General features: G+C 37.2%; 1 protein-coding gene across 1 annotated transcript in view; it reads left to right on the forward strand.

Moving 5' to 3' along the window:
• The first annotated feature begins 4511 nt into the window (after positions 1 to 4511).
• FAM185A (family with sequence similarity 185 member A) overlaps positions 4512 to 23612 on the forward strand; it is a 44844-nt gene continuing 25743 nt past the window's right edge. Inside the window, exons 1-5 of the mRNA XM_049783908.1 lie at positions 4512 to 5068; positions 6798 to 6907; positions 8545 to 8637; positions 14253 to 14391; positions 19097 to 19138. Coding sequence (XP_049639865.1) covers positions 4645 to 5068; positions 6798 to 6907; positions 8545 to 8637; positions 14253 to 14391; positions 19097 to 19138 — 808 coding nt within the window. The 5' untranslated portion in view covers positions 4512 to 4644. The remainder of the gene's footprint in view (positions 5069 to 6797; positions 6908 to 8544; positions 8638 to 14252; positions 14392 to 19096; positions 19139 to 23612) is intronic.

Below are 23612 nucleotides of genomic sequence, written 5' to 3' on the forward strand. Positions count from 1 at the left end.
TTTCAATTGTTGAGGCCTGAATGATAGCATAGCAGGTAAAGTACTTGCCTTGCAAGTGGCTGATATGGGTTCAATCTTTGGCATCCCATCTACTCCGAGTCATTCCTGGCTGCAGAGTCAGGAGTAGTAACCCCTGAGCACTACCAGGTATGGTCTCCCTTCCAAAATATAAGAAAACACTCCCCCCAAAAATGTAATACTTTTTCTTCTCATAAATAAAACAAAAAGTCCTGCCATGAACTACCAGATAGATGAATAATTAAATATAACTTAAAATCACATAAAAATAGTAAAATACAGTTCAGTTGAAAAAAATCTGAATGCACTGAAAACAAGACATTGAAATAAATTAAAGAAAAGAAAAAAGGAAGGAGATGCTTGGAGCATGGATTGTAAGAATTAACATTATTTAAATGGTAATTTTACCAAGAGCAATATAAATAGCCAATGTATTTCTTACAAAAGTTCTACTGACATTTTTTTAACATATAGAAAAAAAATCCTACATTGTGTATGAAATCATGAACAAAGTAATTAAAAAAATAGCCCAAACCCTAAAGCCAAAACAAAATGGAGAAATTCCATTCCATAATTTCAAACAATAACCTAAGACCACAGCAATTTAAATTGTAGGGCACTAGAATAAAGATAGATACACAGATCAGTAAAAAGAATTTGAGAATCCAGAAATAAATCAGTTACATATATGTAAAACTAATTTACAATAAAGAAGATAAAATCATACAATAAAGTCTGAAAGTGCAGAAAAGAAGGAAAGGAAAGAAAGACGGAGAAGAAAAACAGAAAGAGTGAGGGCTGCAGTGATAGCACAGTGAGTAAGGTGCTTGCTTTGCAATCAAACCCAGGTTTGATTCCTGGCATCCCATATGGTTTCCTGAGCGTGATTTCTGACTGCAGAGCCAGGAGTAACCTCTGAGTGCAGCCAGGTCTGGCCCAAAAACAAAACATAAAAAAACAAAAAAAGAAGAGAAGGGAGGAAGGAAAGAAGAAAAGAAAGGAAGGGAAAAAGTTATAAATATAAGACTTGAAACCAAAATATATATATAGAAAACATAGAAGGTATAGAAGCTGCTTGTCGTGGAACAAATAAATGAGAATCCATCAAACTAAAAAGCTTCTGCACAGCAAAAGTGACTTAGTTTTTCATCATTGCCATCACTGAAAAACATTAATCTACTAAATAAGAAACATTTGTAACTCATATATCTGACAAGGCATTGATACAGAAACTCTAGAAGCCATATATACAACTTAATAATAAAAAATCTATTTAAAAATGACTAAGAAGCCCTACATAGACTTTTCATCCAGATACATAAATGGTCACACACACACGAAAAGATGTTCAGCTTCATTTGACATTAAATGACATTGAATGCAAGTCAAAGTCACAATAGACTATCACTTCACATTAGCTAATGCGGCTATTATAAAAAAGATTAGCAACATAAAACAACAGCGCTAGAATTAATAGGAATATAAATTAGTGCTGTCATTATGGAAAAGAGATGTCTGGGGCTGGAGAGGTGGCACAAGCGGTAAGGCGTCTGCCTTGCCCTTGCTAGCCTAGGACAGACAGAGGTTCCCATATGGTCCCACAAGCCCGGAGCGATTTCTGAGCGCATAGACAGGAGTAACCCCTGAGCGTCAACAGGTGTGCCCCCCGCAAAAGATCACTATAGAAAAGAGATGTCAACGTGATTAAAATGGGAAAAAGGAACCATTTTCATTTTTTAGTCTGGGGGGGGGGTGCAGCAGAGCTTAGAGGCTCTGTGCTTAGAAATCACTCCTGGCAGGGAGGACCATATGAAATGCCAGGTATGGAACTCGAGTCAGCCGCGTGCAAAGCAAACACTCTACCCGCTGTGCTATCGCTCTGACCCCCAAAATGAACCATTTTAAATAACATACTTTACCCTGTGCATCAAATGCATACGAATAACATGCAGATTTCAAATAAGACAATACTACATGTTTATTAATATTTATTAATAATATTAGTTATCAGTTTGGAGTTCAAAATGTTATGTCATAAGATATATTAACTTAAAAGCTTATAGTCAGGATTTTTAGCAAGTACAAATGAGTTCTCTCAAGATAGTCTAAAATTCCTTTGTTTCTTGAAAACTCTCATGCCCTCTGCTGTTCATTTATTGAGTATACATCTTTGGTATTTACATTTATATAGTTCTTCGCCTACTTCATTATTTGAGTCAGCATTGGGAAAAATTGTATACCAGAATATTAATTTTATCATTAATTAGTATATTTTAGTTATTAAAACACATCATAAATGTATTTTTAATTACCCGACTACTCAGAAACAACTTTTTTTTTCTTTTGGTTTTGGGTCACATCTGGCTGCGCTCAGGGATTACTTCTGGCTCTACACTCAGAAATCGCTCCTGGCAGGCTCGGGGGACCATATGAGATGCCGGGATTCAAACCACCGTCCTTCTGCATGCAAGGCAAATGCCCTACCTTCATGCCATCTCTCCGGCCCAGAAATAACATTTTTTAATCAAATAAAGTTGTATATAACTCTCTGAACTTCTTTCTGTTATTATTTTATTTAAATTTCATTTAAAAATTTTTATTGAGATTCTATGGCTTCTATGTATAATATATTTAAAAATATGTTAGTAGTAAAATAATCATTTCAAAAAGTTATTTTAGAATTGGAGTCAAGCTCTACAGACAATTGAGCAATCTGCTCTTTTCATTTACCAGGGAGAGATAGTATATGTCTTAGACAACTTGGGTCCCATCCCCAGTACCATATAGTGCATAGGAATCACTGGGTATAGCCTTGGAGGCCCATAAAATGACTCTGGTGATCACAAACATTGCAGGGTCCAAGCAGCACCTCTGGTTCTGGAACTAAGCTATTTATCTAGTTGGCTTAGAATCATGGGAAGTGGCTTAGGAGGGCCCCCCAAACCAAAGTATTATATTATAAAACATACATGCATTGAATAATCTTCAAAATAAAGTTTTAAATAGCTACATTATGTTCCAGATGTATACTAATTTATAAAACTTTTTTATTTTGGGATATTCAAGTTGCTTCAAATGTTTATTATTATAAATACTCCCATATAAACAAAACTTTTCGAACCTAAGCTTTTTTGAACATCCCTAATCATATGTTTACATTATTTTATTAAACTTTATTTATTTATTGACTGGTTGGTTCGTTTTGGGGCCACACCCAGCGGCGCTCAGGGGCCATTCCTGCTTCTGCATTCAGAAGGCTGGGGGACTATATGGAATGCCAGGAATCAAACCCGGGTCTCTCCCAGGTTGGCTGCATGCGAGGCAAATGCCCTACCACTGTGCCATCTCTCTGGCCTCATGTTTACATTAAATCCTCAATATTTCTAGGTTTCGGACATACAGATTTTTGTTGTGTTTTGTTTGGGGGTGGGCATTTGACAACCCTTATCAGTTTAGAATTGAAGAAACAGGTTTAGATGACACCAGACTATCAAAAGACACAAGAATAACAATTCCTTGTGCTTCCAATTGCACTATTGCACTATTTTGTACTTTTTACACATATTCACTCTCTAATTGCACTTTTCTCTTCTTTATGCTCTCTCTCCTCTTTCACCTTATCTTTCCTCCCCTTCTCTTGCTCTCTGTTCCTCCCTTGCTCTTCCCATTGCACTATTCTCTTTTTTTCACTCTTTACTTCCATCCCGCACCCCATTTTAGTCCTAAAATCAAAGGTCATTTTCTGTCAGTATAAGTTCAGGCATCTCCGATTTATCTCGATAACTATGAGTCACTGCAAACATATATTAAAAATACTTCATATTGCAATTTTGTCGATGCTTACATCCTTTGATTTCTTTTTGTGGCAAGGCGAGGAAGGCATTGCTGTCTGCATTATTATAAGAGCTAACATTTTAAAGCCCAGTGACATCCAATATCTGCCCTAGGATATATCTTAGAAGGAGCAAGGAACCAAGACTGGTGCAATTTCCTGAAGGAGTTTCCTCAAAGAGTACCACTCAGCACTGATTTGGTGAAGGTCGAATTGAATCATCGACTGAGGGTCATCTATTTTGCGTAGAATTCTCACCTTCAGGAGGGTCAGTTTATTTCTTCCCTGGGTCCTGTGGATTGTTTAGGCTCCTTTATTTTCTCTGTGGGTTTTGACCCGCCTAAGTCTCACGCCAAAACTCCACCCACTCTCAAGGAATCGCGTCCTCGGTATCCAAGGTAACCGCAGAGCCTCGCCCACTTTGCTCCTTCGGCATTTTCCATTGGTCATTCAGATTTCTTTCCCCGCCCTCCTTCCAATGGCACAAGAAGAGCGAAGGCTTCCGGGACCCAATCGAACAGCCGCTTTTACTGCCTGCGCACTGCCTATCGGGAAATGTAGTTTTCCATAGCCTGAATCCCTTCAAAGTCATGTTCTCTGAGAACTATCTTTCCCGTCGTCCTTCGCGACAGGGGCCAGAGGGCGAGACGTGTGGGTCCGAGCAGATTCTAACTTGCTCCGGAGGTATCCCTCGACTGAGATCTGACTTGTGAGGACCCCGGTGAACGTGTCTCCATTTTGACCCAACCCGGCTCGCAGGGGTGAGACTGGCCGGTGTGTGAGAGGACCTCGCCATGTTTGGCCCCCATTCGTGCTGCCGCGGGCTGGGTCCGTACCGGGTGTGGGTCCTAGAGGCCGCCCGGCAATGGGCGCACCGGCCCGGCGGTTCCCGACCGTGTGGCTCCGGGGCCGGCGAGCAGCAGCAGCGCAGGTCCGAGGCCAAGGCGGCGGGTCCGAGGCAGGAATGGACCCTGCCCGTGAGCCCGTTCGGGCAGCTGCGAGCGCGCCTGCCGTGCCACCTGGCGCTCCGGCCCCTCGACCCGCTAGCCTACCCGGACGGCTCGCGCGTGCTCGTGGCGGTGAGCGGCGCCTCGGACGGGCCCGGGGGCCCCGGGGACCTGCAGGTGACGTACGACGAGGCGCAGAGGGAGGTGAGCATCGTCTCGGACACCATCCACCCGCAGGCCTCCGTCGAGGTGAACGTGCCTGTCAAGTTCGGCAAGTGATGGACAGGGCCGGGGCGTGCACCGGGTTCCTTGGACGGGCTCACGGCGTGCAAGAGTAGGAGCTGGGGGTGGGTGTAAGATTTGAGAACTTAGAGGATTGCCCTCGGGGGGAGGATGCTGCAGGGACCCCAGTGCAAGTTTCGGGGAGAAATGGAGCTTGGGGCCGAGTTTGAACCCGAGGACAGGTCCTCCAGGGTCTCTCTAGTGGTGCCTGCTGGACAGAAGTGTTACCTACGCGCGGAGAGCTCCCTGGAGCTTTCTCTCCCTTCATCTGTCACTTTGACCCCATCTCCTTAGAATTGGGGGCTCGTGAATAGCAAGAACATCCCCCTTTCAGGTCCTGTGTCCTGGTTCTTTTGCCCGAAGTAGGGGTCTTGAAGAAGGGGATGGAGCGGAGTAGAGGTAACGGTTAATTCACCCAACCAGAGCCACTGCCCTCTGATTCTTTGCTTCTTACATGAGCCATGAAAATTGATCTTTAATCAGTAATTGGTGCCAGCCTGTAGACGTTAATTTTTAAATATTTTAATTTTATTGTTAACATCGGACTTTTTAACCTAATTTATATTTAACCCCTTTGAAAGTTGTCTCTTTCCTGCTCTCCTTTGAGTCTTTATAGTCCCTGTGATAGACATTTTTTTTTTTTGGTTTTGGTTTTGGTTTTTGGATCACACCCATTGGTGCTCAGGAAGGGGTTGCTCAGAAATTGACCCTGGCAGACTCAGGGGACCACATGGCGTGCGGGGAATCGAACTACTATCTCCTGGGTTGGCCACGTGCAAGGCAAGCGCTCTACCGCTGTGCTATCTCTCCGGCCCGATGATAGATATTTTAGAAATCATATGAAAGCTGACTTGGAATAATTTGTGGTGGATAATATTTGTAGAACTTGTTATGTTATTCTTGAGCACCTTGTTTCTACAGTTTGGCAATAGTAGTGTGCTTTATTTTCAGGGCTTAATGTTTCTTGCTACCTGTGCCTTTCCTCCTGGCACAGCTTTGAGAACCGATTCTGGTGCCTGGGATCATCCATGCCCAACCTGGACCCAGTGATAGCGTTCAAGCCGACTCCAAACTGAGAACCTGTTAGGTCTTCATGCTTTCTGATTGAAATCAGTTCTGATTGAGCAGCAGACTTTGAAGGAAAGCACACAGCATTATTCCTAGGGAAAGCAATTGGCAGTGCTTACAAAGCATTCTTCTTTAGCTTTGGGTGTCCCCGTATTTCCTAAATGCGAGTTGCTGAGCACATATTTTTAAGGAACAGTTCCTTAGGCTTGCTAGATCCCCCAACGTCCCATATGGTCCTCCAAGCCAGGAGTAACCCTTGAGCATCACTGGGTGTGGCCAAAAAACAAAACAAAATAAAAAAACAAAAGGGTAGAAAGTAAACACTTCAAAAAAAAGAAAGTAAACACTTCAAAATTCAGTGGGCACATTAAGAATAGATGTGGATAGTTCAATTATCTAATCAAAAGTTTATATTACTGGTGGTTCTAAGATAAAAAGCCTAGAACTAAAAAGTACTAGGTGATTTAAAGCTATTCTCATTCTTCTATTTCTTAAGATATCTCCTGAGATAACTAAGTTAGCTACCCTATTATATTCTAACATACCTAAACTCTTTTTCCCTGGGAACTATCCTGATTTGGGGACTTTTGGTTTGTGGGAGGATTTCCCACACCATTTAGCAATAGTACTAACATTTTTTGTTCTTCTAGATTTGAATATCAAATCATCAGGATCTGGCAATATAAAAGTCAATAATATTGAGTGTGATCATTGCAAGATTGAAACTGAGCAGGGGTCCAGCATTTTACAGTCCATTAAGGTATCTTTTTCTCCATTTTGCTTCTATATATATATTTTGAACTATAAATACTTGAACTCTAAATCTCAAACTAATTTTAAATCTCATTTTTAAGTCTAATTTTTAGACATTTGTATATATTTATCAATCAGAAATGCCTTGAAATTTTTTACCTTGAAAAATCAAATGTGTTCTGAAAATGACTGATTATAGCAATTTAAAAGGTTTCCCCTCATATTATGTATAGATTTTACATCTAAATTCATAGTGAATCTATAGTATATTATTATTATTCTCAGATCTTAACAAATGATTTCTTTCAATTTATAAAAGTGAAAAAAAGTTTTTAACCTTAAATATTACATTTGTCTCTTTAATTTAATTTAATCTAATATATTTTTGCTTTTTGGGCCACACGTGGTGGTCTTCAGGGGCTATTGCTGGGTCTGCATACAGAAATCATTCCTGGCAGGTTTGGGGACCATATGGAATGCCGAGGATTGAACCAGATTGGCTGCTTACAAGGCAAACACCCGACCAGCTGCACTATTGCTCTGACTCCTCATTAGTCACATTTTTAACATACATAAATAGCTCATTACTTAAGGATTAAGAATATATAGGAAGAAAACAATAAATTATTCTTATTTTGTTACTAATTTGTTTTGTGGAGACTACACATGTTTGACACTCAGGGGTTACTCCTGGCTATGTGCTCAGAAATTGCTCCTGGCTTTTCGGAGGGGACCATTTGGGACACGGGGGGGATCTTCTTATTTTATATAGCACTTTTATAGTTTGTGTTTTCTTAAACTTAGACTATTATGAGCTCTCAATAAATTAAATGCATTTCTGATAGGTGCTAGCTTTACTAGCACTTCTGACATTTGCATGTTCATAACAAGACATTTTTGGAGAGCGGTGGCACCATACTTGGTGGAGCTCAGGCAGTGTCAGGGAACCATGTGCTCAGGTATCATATTAGTGTAACCATGTACACTGTTAGGCTACTCTGTTCCCTAAGTTTGAGTATGCTTTGCAGACAACTCCATCTATAGTAATTTGGGACTTAAAACAAGCAAACCTTTATTAGTTTAAATTTGTTGGGCCAGAATGATAGCACAGCGGTAGGGCATTTGCCTTGCAAGCGACTGACCCAGGATGAACCTGGCTTCGATCCCCAGCGTCCAATATGGTCCCCTAAGCCTGGAGCGATTTCTGAGGGCATAGACAGGATCATCACTGAGTGTGGCCCAAAAACTAAAAAAATAAAACAAAACAAAACTAAGTCAATTGTGTTATTTTCTCATTGAACCATCTAATAAAGTTACCTAACTTTGCTAATTTTTGGTTTTTCATCTGCTGTAAAATGCTTTGTGTTCTTAGGAGGATTAAATATTAGTTCATATAAAATAGTGAGCATTGTATATCTGGTGCAATGAAATTGCTATGTGATATTGTTATTAATAAAAATGACCAATTACATTTATTACTGTTGGCTTCCTTCTTACCACTGATGTTTAATGGACAAGTCATGGTGATCTTTGATCCCCAAATCCTACTTCAGTTAATTACCACAATACCCAGTATCTCTTCTTTTCCCATTTAGAGTTTAGATTGCTTTTTTAATCCTTTGTATTTTTGTTCTTATCTTTCAGAGTCAAAAATTAAATATTCAATCAAAGGGTGGTGAAGTGATCTGCCTTGGCACAGTTTATGGAAATATCGATATTCATGTGTCAGATAAAAGTGTAAGACTAATAAGTTTTCAATATAAGTATTGTAATATTGTAAAATTATATACCTCTGATGTTTATTATTAAAAATCAAGCTGTGGGGGCCAGGCATAGCACAGCAGTAGGACGTTTGACTTGCAAGCAGCCGACCCAGGATGAACAGTGATTTGAATCCTGGTATCCCATATGGTCCCCCGTGCCTGCCAGGAACGATTTCTGATGAGATCGGGCACATTCAGGACGGTGTGGCAGTAGATGCCAGGTGCAATTTCTGAGCTTAGAACCAGGAGTAACCCCTTAATGCCACCAGATGTGACCCAAACCTCTCCCCCACAAATCAAGCTGTGGATGAGCCAGAGATAATATAGTAGATAGGGTATTTGCCTTGCATGTGGCAGATCCAGGTTCAATCCCAGCACCTCATATGGTCCCCCGAGCCTGCCAGGACTGATTACTGAGTGCAGAGAAAACCCTGAGCATTGCCTGGTGTAGCCTAAATCCCAAGTCCTCCAATTAAAAAAAATGCATAAAATCAGATTGTGTATTTACAACATTCAATTCACTACTAAAAGTACAATTCTAATCTTTACCATATAATTTGATCCCTTGTTCCCAATTTACCCATTACCTTCCCTTTTGGCAACCACTAGTTGGTTTTTTGATCTAAATTTTTACTTTTAATTCTCTTTAATTCAACCATTGTGTACCACATGAGTGGTACATGTGACAAACACATGTGTTTGTCTTTTTTCTTATTATGATTTTACTAAACATGTAACCCTCTATGATTATCTACTTGTTACAGGATTTCATCCTTGTTTAGTTTTTTAAAATAGTGTTCACTTATGTGCATATATATTCATTTATATGTATAATCATATGTATATGTCACATCATTTTTTATGTTCTTTTGTTTGTTTGTTTTATTTGGAGGCTACCTTTAGCAGTGCTCAGAGCTTAATCCTTGCTCTGAGCTCAGGGATCTGGCAAATCTCTGGGAATCATTTGGGGTACCAGGGACTGAACTTAGATTGTACTACCCTTTGGGCTCCCTCCACATTATTTTTATTAAATCATCTTGTGTAAAAGCATTTAATTTTAAGCTTGTGGCATTGTAGATAATGCTGCACTAAACATGGGTGGATTTTTAAATCACTTCAAACTAGTGAAACTTACTTTAGTAATTGCAAATTTTGCAACAGATTGATTCACATAGTGGGTAGGTTTTACAAAATGGGTAGCATAACATTTCAAATGAACTTTAGTTTATTTTTAAATTTGAATTTTATTTGCAGTGATTAATATTTTAAAATATAAATTTAACTTTATAATTTGATACCTTACAGTTATTTCTTTACTTATTTTTGAACAATCTATTTAAATACTTAATAATTTAATCCGGGGCCGGGCGGTGGCGCTAAAGGTAAGGTGCCTGCCTTGCCTGCACTAGCCTTGGACGGACCGCGGTTCGATCCCCCGGTATCCCATATGGTCCCCCAAGCCAGGAGCAACTTCTGAGCACATAGCCAGGAGTAACCCCTGAGCGTTACCGGGTGTGGCCCAAAAACGAAAAAAAAAAAAAAAATTTAATCCTAGCTAAGAAGATATTTTTACTTTTATGATCAGATTAAAATTGATCATGAATTGGGGCTGGAGTGATAGTATAGTAGGTGCAGCTAACCTAGGTTAGATCCCTGGCCCTCCTTCTGATCCCCTCGAGCCCACCAGAGTTATCCCTGAGTGTAGAGAAAAGCCCTGAGCATTGACAGGTGTGTTCTCCACTCCCAGCAAAAACATTAAAATATCACTAATATTGGAATTAAATTTTCTTATGTGTTAGATTTATTTGAGTGTTTATCCAAATCCTGATGGTTTTGGATAATTGAAGGATGTTTTGAATTCTAACTTTATTATTAGTTCACAAGATGGCATCATTAGATAACATTGTTTTCTAGAAGCTTTTACTAGCCACAGAGATTTTGGCTATTATAATTAGACTTGTTTATTATTATTATTACTATTATTAAATATTTTTTTATTGGGGGCCACACATTGGTGACACTCAGGGGTTACTCCTGGTTATGCACTCAGAAATCACTTCTGGCTTAAGGGACCATATGGAACGCCAGGGGATTGAACCACAGTCCATCCTAGACCACTCCTGTCCTGACTTGTTTATTATTATTAAAATCTTTACATTAGTTTAGGCTACTATGGTGTTAATTTGTGCTTTTGCTATATAAAGTTGCAGCTCCTTTTGTATGCCAATTGGAGTTTATGTTTTTTGTTTTTGTTTTTGTTTTTGTTTTTGAGCCACACCCAGCAATCCTCAGGGGTTATTCTTGGCTTTATGTTCAAGAATCAATCCTGGCAGGCTTGGGAGACCATATGGGATGCCGGGGAATGAACCTGGGTCAGATACTTGCAAGTTTGTGTTTTTGTAATCCACTTTTGTTGCTTTTGTGATTTACCATAGCATCAGTAGTAAAGAATAGTGAGTCATTTTGATGTGTTAATAGTCAGTGTTTAGCATCAGGAATATTTTCCTTTTTTTTGTTGTTTTGGGCTATACCCAGTGACACTCAGAAATCGCTCCTGGCTTGGGGGACCGACCATATGGGACACCAGGGGATCGAACCTCGGTCCATCTTAGGCTAGCACAGGAAAGACAAATGCCTTACCGCTTGCGCCACTGCTCCAGCCCCCAATATTTTACATTTTTAAGAAAAATAAAAAGTCATTTTTATCTCACACTTAAACAATTTATAGGATATTTTGGGTCACCAATTTGCAAATATATCTTGGAGATCATTGGTAGGGTAATTAAAACAGTTAATTCACTAATTGTTTCTATTATTGTCACTTTTATTTCCTGTTACTCTCTTAGATTTGTGGAAGTCTACTTAAACCTAAGCATTTAAAATTTTCCATTAAAGTTAGAACTTTTTGAAAGACACTGCCAGACTCTGCAACATTTCTTTTGAGGTAGCATTTAATTTCATCTCTCAGGCTGCTATTGGTGTAGAGGTACTAAAGGGAAGTTACACAACTTAGTAGTTCCTTCAAACTTTAAGTGATGGCTTTTATTATTTGAAATGATCTGACAGGACTTAAACTTTTTTCACTTGCTATCCTTTTTAGCCTGAGAAATTTTTACAAGTGCCTGGTTATATAAAATAGGGTACAAATTAAATATTTAATAATAATATAATATAATGATAGATCATAAATTTTTATTACTATTTGGGGGGAGGGTACAAACCCAGTGTTGCTCAGTGGTTATTCCTGGTTCTGTGCTCAGAAATTACTCCTGGGTAATTCTGCAGACCTGGGTTCAATGCCTGGCACCATATGGCCCCTGAGCACTGCTAGTAATACTTCCTGAGTACATAGTAAGGAGTAAATCCTGACCATAAGCCAGATAGAACCCCTAAGCACTATCAGATGTATTCCCAAAACCAAAATAAGTAAATGAAATAACTAGTATCTCATTGTGGTTATATGTGTATGAGAAAGTGTATTTGGACTGTTTTTATTTGTTTTAGTTTTGAAGAAAATATTTAATGTTTACTGAACAAAGTAAATCCTTGATAGTTTCCAGATACTAATAAAGACGCTTGAAGGCTATATTTGGAGTGGCAGAAAGTCTAATCAGAAATGCCCTTTGCTATTTCATTAAGTTTTAAGTATTCCTTCAATATTTATCTTTTGGTCTTTTGTAAAACAACTTCAGTTTCTGTTTCGAAGAGGGAAAAACCTGAAATAGATTCAGTTATTTGCTCTATGAAAAAAACTTGAAGAATTTAAACTACATAGAGTAACTTTTCATGAAGGAACTTTGTAAATAAAGAGTACTTTGTTTTCCAGGAATATTATATCTTTAATGTAATGCTGAGGAATAGAAAACTTTTGTATTCTCATACATTTGAATACCATTTCTGATGCCAGGGATCCAAGGAGAATTGGCCAGGTTCACAGACAGCACTTTAACTCTTGCATCTCTCCAGTGCAAATTTCTTCTACTTCTTTTTTTTGGACCATACTTGCCAGTGCTCAGAGCTTACTCCTGACTACGAACTCAGGGATTATTCCTGGCAGTACACAGGGGCTCAAAGGTTCCAGGCATTAAAACCAGGTTGTCAGAACCTGCTGGCAGGCTCAGATGACATATAGGGTGCCAGGGATCAAACCCAGGCTGGCTGAATGCAACAGAGTCAACAGAGTATCAGCCAAGCACTCTATCCCCTGTACCATTGTGCTGGCCCCTACAATTTTTCTTTCTTCTTTTTTTAATTTTTTTTGTGGCTGATTTACTGATACTATATTTGAAATAATAGTTTATTATAAAGTTATAAATTATAAATAGGTCAAAAGAAACTATGATAAATAAGTACATTTTATACTTAATAGAAGCCCATTATAAGGGAAACTTCTACTGCAGATTTAGATGGCTTTATATAAGAACCTGAGTATTTTCTCTTTCCATATTCTTATTTTCTCCAATATTTTAGTATTCTTGAATAAATTACACTGAAGTCTTTAAAGTTTTTGAAGGAAATATTAGAAGTCAATTACACTAATGTCAATGTATAGAAAAGTAGTAATATTCTTCCTTTAACTACCTCTGTATTATACATGACAACCTTCCTGCTGATTCGGTTATTCTGTTAATTTTATATTGATAAAATTTTAAATTAAAATTACTGTTAACTATGTTTGGAACCTTTAACTTGTTAACTTCATTTAATATTGTACTCAGTATTTATGAAGCTTAGAGATAGATATGAAATCATTTTGTTAAGTGGTAATCTACTGCTTTATTAAATGTGAAGTAGAAAAGTTCTAGAAATGGACAGTTAAAGTCTAGAGGAAAAGTAATAGTATACATTATAATAAATAAGTGCTTTAGTCAATTAAAATCAGATGAGATGTGTTCAAAATTCTAAAATTTACATTTTACAAATATCATCCTCATGATTAAATGATGCTTTGCTCTTAGAGTAGGGATTAGAATACTTACTCTCTATTGCTTCTTTGCATTGAGGTGGAGAACTGAGCTAGATAACTTAGACATAAAAGAACAGAAAGTAAAGTATTAATATAAAACTTGAAAGGAAGAAAAGAAACTATCACATGTATACAATGTAATTGTACAATAGAAATAATATTAAATTGAAGAAAATTATTAGAATTAGTGAGTTTAGTGAAGTTGTTAAATTTAATATCAAATAAAGCAATTAAGATGAATAGGAAGTTAAAATTGTATATTATCTAGATATATCCATAGAAATCAATTTAAAAATACATATTCAACAGAAAATATACTACATTAAGAGAACTCAAAAGAGATCCAGCTAAATATAGAAATTAATTATTCACAGAATATAGTTGTTAAAGAGATATTACAGGAGCCAATGCACATGATTTGCATGTAGCTGACCCTGGTTTAATTCCTGGCATATGATCTCCTGACCACTGCCATATTCTAGCTTTCTTATTGAATTGCTGACCTGGTTGGCCAAGAATTGTAGTAACTTGTTATGTAGTTACCCACTGATTCTTTCAGCATCATTTTGAATCTATACACATTTTTGTTTCATAATGAATTACTTGAGTCTTTCTCTTACTAGACTGTGACTATAGATAAACTGCAGGGAAGTTCTGTTAATATATCTACTGAAGATGGTCTGCTGAAAGCCAAGTATCTTTATACAGAATCATCATTTTTATCTTCTACTGCTGGGGATATTTCATTAGGAAGTATTCATGGTAAGAAAACATAGAGCAAATAATCAGACTTTCTATATAAGTTCTTTGTTTTGTTTTGTTTTGGGGGGCCACACCTGGCAGTGCTCAAGGGTTACTCTTGGCTCTGCCCTCAAAAAAAATTGCTCCTGGCAGGCTTGGGCGACTATCGGATACCAGGGATCAAACCCAGGTTCGTTCTGGGTTGGCCATGTGCAAGACAAACACCTTACTGTTGGCCATCACTCTGGCCCATATAATATATTTTTAGTAGAAGGATCAGGGGAAGCTGGTCTAAAATGTTAATTACAGGCTATTTATTTTAGAACTCAAAAAATGACTCAAAAACTATATTAGTAGAAAATTGACTATTTTGCTGTTATGCATGAAACTAATAATTATGATTATTAAACATTTATGCATGAAAGGAAATAAAATGTTTAAAAGATAGTGAAGCAGTGTTAAAAATAATAATGGGCTCTAATTGGCTGCTTTTATACTGCATGAAAATGAAGGATTAAGTTATTTAAATATTGGGTGGAATCTAGCAACTTTGATACTAATTTTTAAAAAAATTTAATTGTTGAGGTTTTGTGATTTATAATAGTGTTAATAATAATTTATCATATACAGAAATTCCAAGACTACATCTATCACTAGTATACCCACCTCACTCACCCCAAGGGCCCTAATATACCCCTTTTTAGTGCTTTCTACCCCAACTCAATTGTGTGGATCAGTTCTCCTGTTGTGTTTCCTTTGGCCCTTTGTTGTTACTTTATGTATATCTTGACTACATATGGAAATCATTTTGTATCTCTATCTCTTTGAGACTGATTTCACTCATCATGATATCCTCTAGTTTCATTCCATGTTGCTACAAATTGTATGATTTTGTTCTTTCTTACTGCTGCATATATACTGTGACTTCTTGATCTAATATAAATCTTGATTGAAATGCTTTATGGTGGCAGGACATGGTAGTTCAATGAGCTGAGAATATTCTTTGTATATAGGATGCCTGGGTTTATTCCTACTAGCTTATGTCCTTCTAGTACTTTTGGGAGCAACCTCTGAGCATAGAGTCAGCAGTACTCCCCAAATATCACCAAGTGTGACCCCAACAAACACAAATAAAAATAAAATTGTTTACTTGTGTGTGTACTGACATCAGATCTTCTCAGCACTTTGACACTTTCTGTTTTATTTGATTTATCTTCATGTATCTTTCAGAACAGTCTCTACAGAGTCCATTTTTGTGTTATTGAAAGGAAATGAGCATAATGATGAAGTAATATGACAAAGGGTATGATGATGTTCTGTGTCACTCAGCATGATTCTTGAATTTTTATACAGAAGATAATTCAAGTATGTTTTCTGAAATAAATACAGATAGAATTAAGACTCACTAGACTTGACAAAGAAGTACAATGTATACACATCTGCTAAATATCATTTAGACCACTTTTAGGGAAGTATAGACTTAAACTTTTCCTACTTAGACAACTCATTTTGTTTGTGTAATAAAGTTACATTTTGGCCAGATTCTCAGATTCTAGTATTAAGCATGATTAGGTGATATTAGAAACCATAGTTGATGCTAGCTAGGCAGTGTAGTAGATTAGCAATCTTACAGTAAAAGACAGTCTTGAAAAGTGAATACTTAATATACTTGAAATAATTCTTGAGCCTCAATTTAATAGTAAAGCCTATATAGCTATTCAGCTCTGGGTCTGGGAATGGGGATGCACTCCCAGAGGTAATACAGTACTCCCTGGTGCAGATTCAACAGTTCAAGGGATCAATCCTATACCTTCAATATAAAAGACTAGTGAAGCACATTTCCCACCATGCAGTGATTATGGTATTATTTGAACCCAAGTGGTGCTAATGATTCAAATGGAGTGGCCACTTGTAGATGTGTACCTTAATCCCTGTACCATCTCTCTAGCCCAGGTAATAATTCTTTGTGAAACCTTCCACCTTTTAGTTAACCTCCTGTGAATCTTCTTTTTTTTCACAAAATGTTGATAATTTGCTGCTGCGTAGTTCTTTTCATCTATTTCCCACCAGTAAAATTTGGACACCCAGTCATGTCTTTTTACTTTATACAGTCATTGATCATGTGTTTCTCTCAAATATTTTGCCATCCTGTTAATTACATTGGCTTTTATTCTTTAACCAAAGGCCATATCCCAAAAACTCTTGAAAGTATTACACTGAGAAACATTAAGGTACAGCACATTTGACTTAGAAGCTATGTAAGTGAGGCAATTTAATCTTTTACAATAACTTTTTATGTGTTGTAGGCATTCTTTTTGTTTAGTTGGTTTTTGTTATTGTGCTTTGGAGGGTGCCACATCTGGCAGTGCTCAGGTATTACTCTTGGCTCTGCGCTCAGAAATCACTTTTGGCGGGATGGGGGGGGTCATATGGAATATTAGGAATTGAATCTAGGTCGACCTTGTGCAAGACAAAAATGCCCTACCTGCTATGCTATCATTTCATCTCCTTGGAAGCTGTTCTTAACTAGCATCTTCAGAAGTTGAGAAATTTCAAAACATTCATGTTGTGTTTCCTTTTTTGTCAACAGTCTTTTGCTTTAGTTTATCTCTCCTACATTTTACTGTAAGCCAAAAAAAAAAAAATAGAGGGGGGCAGAGGGGGAGAGACAGAGAGGGGGAGAGAAAAAGAGAGAGAGAGAAGGAGAGGGCAGAGAGAGAGGAGAGAGAGAGAGAGACAGAGAGAGAGAGAGAGAGAGAGAGAGAGAGAGAGAGAGGGGGGGGGGGGGAGAACTTGCTACCCTGACTTTGGAAATATTCTTATCTAGATCATTCAGTTCACTAGGCATATTCCCCATTTTTCCACATTACTACAGGCGACAGTGCCACTCAGTTTCTACTACTAAGCAAAGGTCCTCCTAATTTCCTAAGTTTCTTTTGAGTCCTTATGCTGGGTGTCCAGCATGCCCAGAATTCTACATTTCTACTACATCTGCTCAAAGTATCATAGAATTTCCTCTTATGCTCTTTATAATTCTCCCATTCACTTCGCACTGTTGGTTTTCAAAACAACTCTCATATTTTTGATTTATTATGGAGGCATCCCACTTACAGCTTTCAACATCTGTAGTGGTTTACTATTCCTGTGTAATAAATCCCCCCCCCCCGTTAACTAAAAACAAACATTTATTTTCTTATAGTTTTAGGAAGTTAGGATCATAGATGTGTCTTAACCAAGTCTTCTGCATCAAGATCTCCCTCATCTTTAATAAGTGTCTTTGCCAGATCTGTGAACTCATTTGAAGTTTCAACAATCTTCTTGCTGGCTGTCATGTGGATTTTTGACATGATTCAGTTCAGATCTTGATTACAGGCCTCTTTCATTTCTTGGAAGTGGATTTTTATTGTTGTTGTTGTTGTTGTTGTTGTTGTTGTTTTTGTGTCACACCTGGCAGCGCTCAGGGCTTACTCCTAGCTCTGCGCTCAGAAATTGCTCCTGGCAGGCTCGGGGGACCATACAGGATGCCGGGATTCGAACCACTGTACTTTTGCAAGGCAAACGCCATACCTCCATACCTCTTCGGCCCAGAAGTGGATATTTTTAATGGGGCAATTAATAACATGTATAATTTGATTCTATCGGTAATGTAATTTTTTTTAATTTGTGAAATGTAGATTATTAGGTCCACCTGGTTAGAGTAAGAGAGAAGAGTTCATTCAAGGACAGGAATGTCTGGAGTGGGGGATTTTGAAGTGAAGCTCTTGGTTTTGAAGCTGTCTGATCTTTTGCCACTATTTACTATAATGATGAATCTGCATTAACTGAATTTGAAAATTGGAAGAAAGTATACAAAACACATCAAATGAAGTAATGTTGACATGACACATTTAACAGGGCCTTTTCAATCTGAAAATAATTTTGTGAGCATAAAGACAAGTTTTATTTCTGCACAAATGTACTCCTTGTTCATAAATTCACATGAAGTATGACGGAAAATAGTGTTCATAGAAATATCTTTGACAATGTTTTTTTTGTTAGTCATCCTTCAATGTTAATTTTTTATTCCTTAACATGGAAGCCACTTTAACAGATAGTATGGTAACTGTAATTACTTTTTCCATAGGGTATTCTTTTGTTATATTTTTCAAAGTTTTGGCTGTATGTAGTCCTATAAATACATTGGTACTTAAAATGAAAATATACAGTAAGTACATTAAAGTGTTGGGTTTTTCTGTTAATGGATTTTTTAAAATATCCTGTTTTTTCTATGTTTCCCAGAAAGAATGGTGGGAAACTTTCCCCAAAACTTTGTTGTTATAATCTATATGCTTAAGGAGGAACAGAAATTATGTATGCATAGATGCTTAAAGCTAGTGATTTCTGAGTTGTGGCTAAATCTCTATGTTTCTGATATTGAAAAAAATAATCACAGAACAAAATATTATTAGACAACATTATAAATGCCCAGCCTTTTTTTTTGTTTTGTTTTGTTTTTGGGTCACACCCAGTGATGTTCGTGTTACTCCTGGCTATACGCTCAGAAATCGCCCTTGGGACACCTGGGGATCGACCGTGGTCTGTCCTAGGCTAGTGCATGTAAGGCAGATGCCATATGCCCTGCGCCACCGCTCCAGCCCCTGTCTAGCCTCTTTTATGATATTATTTACCATAATTCTTTTCTAACTTATCGTTAATATGTGAAATTGTTCCCTTTTCTCTTTTATAGGTGATATAACATTAAAAAGCATTGTGGGTAACATCACAGTAGGTATGTGCTAAGTTTCTAGTTAATATGTGCTAACTTTACATGTGTTTAAAATAGCTATGTTTGTGATATATATGTTATTAGAGTACATAAAGTATACATTTTAGCTGCTTAACCTGATAAGATGTGCAAATCAGATATGACGTGGTACATAAATATATGGAATTATTTCTAGAAATTTCACTGAATAATGAAGTCATTGGTTTGAGATTAATTAGAATGTAGTTAGATTTTATCACTTTTAATACATAAGCAAATAAATTTATTGTGTCAGTTTCTACATAGTAAGATACGTCATATCTTAAGAACCCTATCATAAAAGGGTTCTTATATGTGCTAGTAACACTTTAACACAGTGTTTGAATTATAGTAAGGATAAATAAATGCTAGTCATCTTTATTACAGTCGTAGTTCTACTCCTGGACCAAAACTAATCATGACTAATGACTCTTAGACAATTTCCACATATAATGTTTCTGTGGTGGAAATTTTTAGATTTACACAGAATTTTGGTAGAGCTTTACTCTATTTCAAAAGTGCCTGTTTGCCTAATAGGAGAAAGTATATTTCAAGCTCTAGAGTGCAACTGTATTTTGGTCTTACAAGGTGGGATGTTGGCGATGAGAAGCACCTTTTATAGGACCTATGGGTTTATTGCCAATGTGAATGTCCATGTCATCCTCATAGTTTGCATCTTAACATTTTATATTCTGCTGTTTTATGCTGACTAAAGTAGGAAATCTATCCAATAGTCCTTTTTACTATTACTCCTTCCAGAGAAATCATAACTTTTATTTTCAATCAAAGATAAAAAGATTAAGCTTTTCTAAATGATAATTAATGATAATTTACTAAAAAACAGAAGGGCTTATCTATGTCTCTCTAGGAAATACAGATGTACTTCTCAGGGTTCTGGGGAGATAGTACAGGAGGTAGACCACTTACCGTGCACACAGTCAGTCAAGTTCAATTCTTAGCACCTCATATAATCCTCTGAGCCTACCTTTGAGTACAGAGCCAAGAGTAATCTCTGAGCACTGCTGGATATCCACCCCCCCAAAAAAAGGGGATAAATAGGTATACATTTGTTTTATCTATAGTAGTATAGAAATCTAAAGTTTTCTTTACGCTTAGGTTTTAAGGAGACAGATTTGACTGAAAGTACTATAAAGTGTGTGACTAAACAATCTCAATTTGCATTTTTAAATCATAGGATGGTTAGCACTTCTAATATAAATTGAGAAATTAAAGTATATAATACATGGTTCATCTTTCTTCTAATTATTATCTGAACTATATAAGCAGTAAACCATTGTTTTAACCTTAAAAGGGAAGTATTTATTTATTTCCTGAATTTTTGAATATTTTAAATAATTTGTGAATAATACATATTATTGATCTTAAATTTTGGCTAGCATAGGAAGACATCTGAATTGTAACTACAGATAACTACAGATAGTCAACCATATATTCATCAAGTATGTACTGGCAAATAGATTGGTCAACAGTCTATAATTCACATGTTCTACTTTGGGCTTTTAAAGAAGAGACAATAAGTATATAAATAGCAAAAGAGAGTTTCAGATAATGCAGTGACTAAATGGCAGGAAGTTAAAGATAGAGGGCTAAAGAAAGAAAGTGACTTAATTTAGTATTTGGGGAGCTTCTGGGAAAGGACATTTGAGCAAGGATAATGGGAAAGATATGAAAAAATTTTTGTTTTTGAGCCACACCCAGTGACGCTCAGGGATTATTCCTGGCTATGTGCTCAGAAATTGCTCCTGGCTTGGGGGACCATATGGGATGCTGGGGATAGAACACTCGTCCATCCTAGGCTAGTGCGGGGAAGGCAGATGCCTTTCTTACCCCTTGCACCACCGCACCGGCCCCAAGAGGTAATGAAGTTTTGATAAAACTTCCCAAATAGAGGTACATCAAGTCAGATTCTGAAAATGAAATGCATTTGTCATATTTAAGGTATTGAAGGAATGTTTGTGGGAAGAGTGGTGGGAGATGAGGTAAGTGAGTATTAGATCATAGAGTCTATAGAATGTTAAAAGTTGGGACTTGATGCCAGATTCAACAACAGGTTATTGTCAGAGAATCATATATAATTTATATTTAGAAAGAGCAACTTTGTTTGTTTCCTAATGAGCCAGAGGGAAGGATTAATGGGGTGGAAGTAGGCAGCTAGAACACAAAGTTTATTTCTCCATCCTGTTGATGAACACCTCGGGGTATTTCTAGTTTGGAGCAATTATAAATAAAGCTGTCATTAAGGATGATTACTTAAAAATTTTTTGTGTGTGTGGTTTTTGGGTCACACCCGGCAGTGCTCAGGGGTTATTCCTAGCTCCATGCTCAGAAATTGCTCCTGGCAGGCACGGGGGACCATATGGGACGCCGACATTCGAACCAATGACCTTCTGCATGAAAGGCAAATGCCTTACCTCAATGCTATCTCTCCAGCTCCGTTTACTTAAAGATTTTTTATGTCAGATGTAGACTTATCTAAAGCAAGATAAATACCTAGAATTAGAACCCCTGAGATGATTAGAACATGAATGTTTAGCTTTATGATAAACTACCAGATCTTTTCCCAAAGTTCCCTTTTGCTGTTGATGAGAATTCTAGTTGCTTCACATCCTCCCAAATAGTTATTATTACCATTTGTTTTAATTTTTTCCATCCATTCTTAGCTTGTGTTTCTAGAATTTATATTTCCCTGATGAATAATGATATTTAGCACTTTTTCATGTGCTTATTAGTTATTAATACTAATGACCTTCCTTTTTCAAATGTCTGTTCAGATTTGTAGTCCATGTAGTTTGTCTTATTATTGATTTATAGGATTACTTACTTTTATAGGATCATTTGAAATTTTTTCCATGATTTTAGAATTAGGATATAGAATCTGTCTTCAATCATGAAGTTAGTTACCTATGTTACAAATCTTTTGTCAGTAATTTTTACATTTGTTTTTATAATGAATATTGTTCTGTAACTCTTGTTTTGTAAAGTCATTGTAAGTTTATTATCAGATTATGCTGACTGTATATAAAAGATTGGATAGATTTCCCTTTCTGTTTTCCAAGTTTGTGTAAGATTGGCATTGGACCAGAGAGATAGGATAGGGGTTCAGGTGCTTGCCTTTAGTGCGACTGATCCTGGTTCAGTCCTTTGGTGCATGATCCCCTGAGCACCACCGGGATCAGCTGATGAGTACTGAGTTTAGGAGAATCCCTAAGCAAGATCAGGTGTGTCCCACTCCCTCAAAAACAAATAAAACAAAGCATTGGTTGTGTAATCGTATACTTGTTAGTAGTCTTTGCTGGTGCTACACACCTGGTTGTGGTACTTACACATTTGGGTACTGTGCTTGCCAGGGTTGTCCTCATTTACTTGTGGAGTTTGCAGATGTTCAGGTCATAGTGCTCACATGTGCTCACCAGGGTTACAACATGCACATCTTTGCTTGTGGCACTCTGCAGGCCTTTAGTTATGGTTTTTGCACACATCTGGCTGTGCTGGAGAATGCACACCCTGTTGCCATGCTTGGGGTCTCAGGCAGCAGAGCCATAGGGACTGTGCTTGGGTGTATGTGAGTGATACTGAGGATTAGACTTATGGCTTCTTGCTTGTACTTCATGCACTTTTAGCCACCAATCCATTCCCGGGGCCCTAAGTTCTTGTTTGAACAAACCTGGTGCATGAAACTCCATTACCCCTAAAAATAGTAATTAGGGTTAACAAAAAATTAGAGCTTCCCTTTTTTAAAAATTCTATAAATAAAACTATTATACTATACATTTATTACTGAGTCCTTCTAAAAGGAGTTGGTTTTAGTAAATTGGTAAACTTCTTTGTCCTTAAGTAGAATTAACTTTTTATTTTTTATTTTTGGGCCACACCCAGTGACACTCAGGGGTTACTTCTGGCTATGTGCTCAGAAATTGCTCTTGGCTTGGGGGACCATATGGGATGCCGGGAGATCAAATTGCTGTCTGTTCTACCACTGCGCCATCGCTCTGGCCCCAGAATCACCTTTTTTATATTTTGTTTTGGAAGGAAAATATTTTCTCAACAAAAATGTTTTCTTTTCCTTTTAAACATGAGGCTTTGTAAAGAGTCAAATAGTGATTTGGCTTTGTCTTCTACTCTTTTGTGTTACTATTGCCAACTCTTCCTGTAATAGAAAAGCATTGATGTCTTTATATTTTAGTACAATTTTATTAATAAAGCCAAGAGGTGGACTGACTGTAGTCTATGACCTTGCTGTAAATCCTGTTGGTATGATTCTAATTTCAGAGAAAAGACTCTTTATGATTCCTTTGTTAAAAATATAATTATGGCTCTTAATTTCTAGTTTAATGATCCATTCCTTAAGCAATTTTATAGCTATTTAGAGTTTGTAGATGTATTCTAAACTATCTTCTTAAACTCTTGATCTTTCTTTGACACACACTTCAAAAACCGA

Source organism: Suncus etruscus, chromosome 1 (genome assembly GCF_024139225.1).
Source record: "Suncus etruscus isolate mSunEtr1 chromosome 1, mSunEtr1.pri.cur, whole genome shotgun sequence".
In the NCBI taxonomy this organism is placed as follows: Eukaryota; Metazoa; Chordata; class Mammalia; order Eulipotyphla; family Soricidae; genus Suncus; species Suncus etruscus.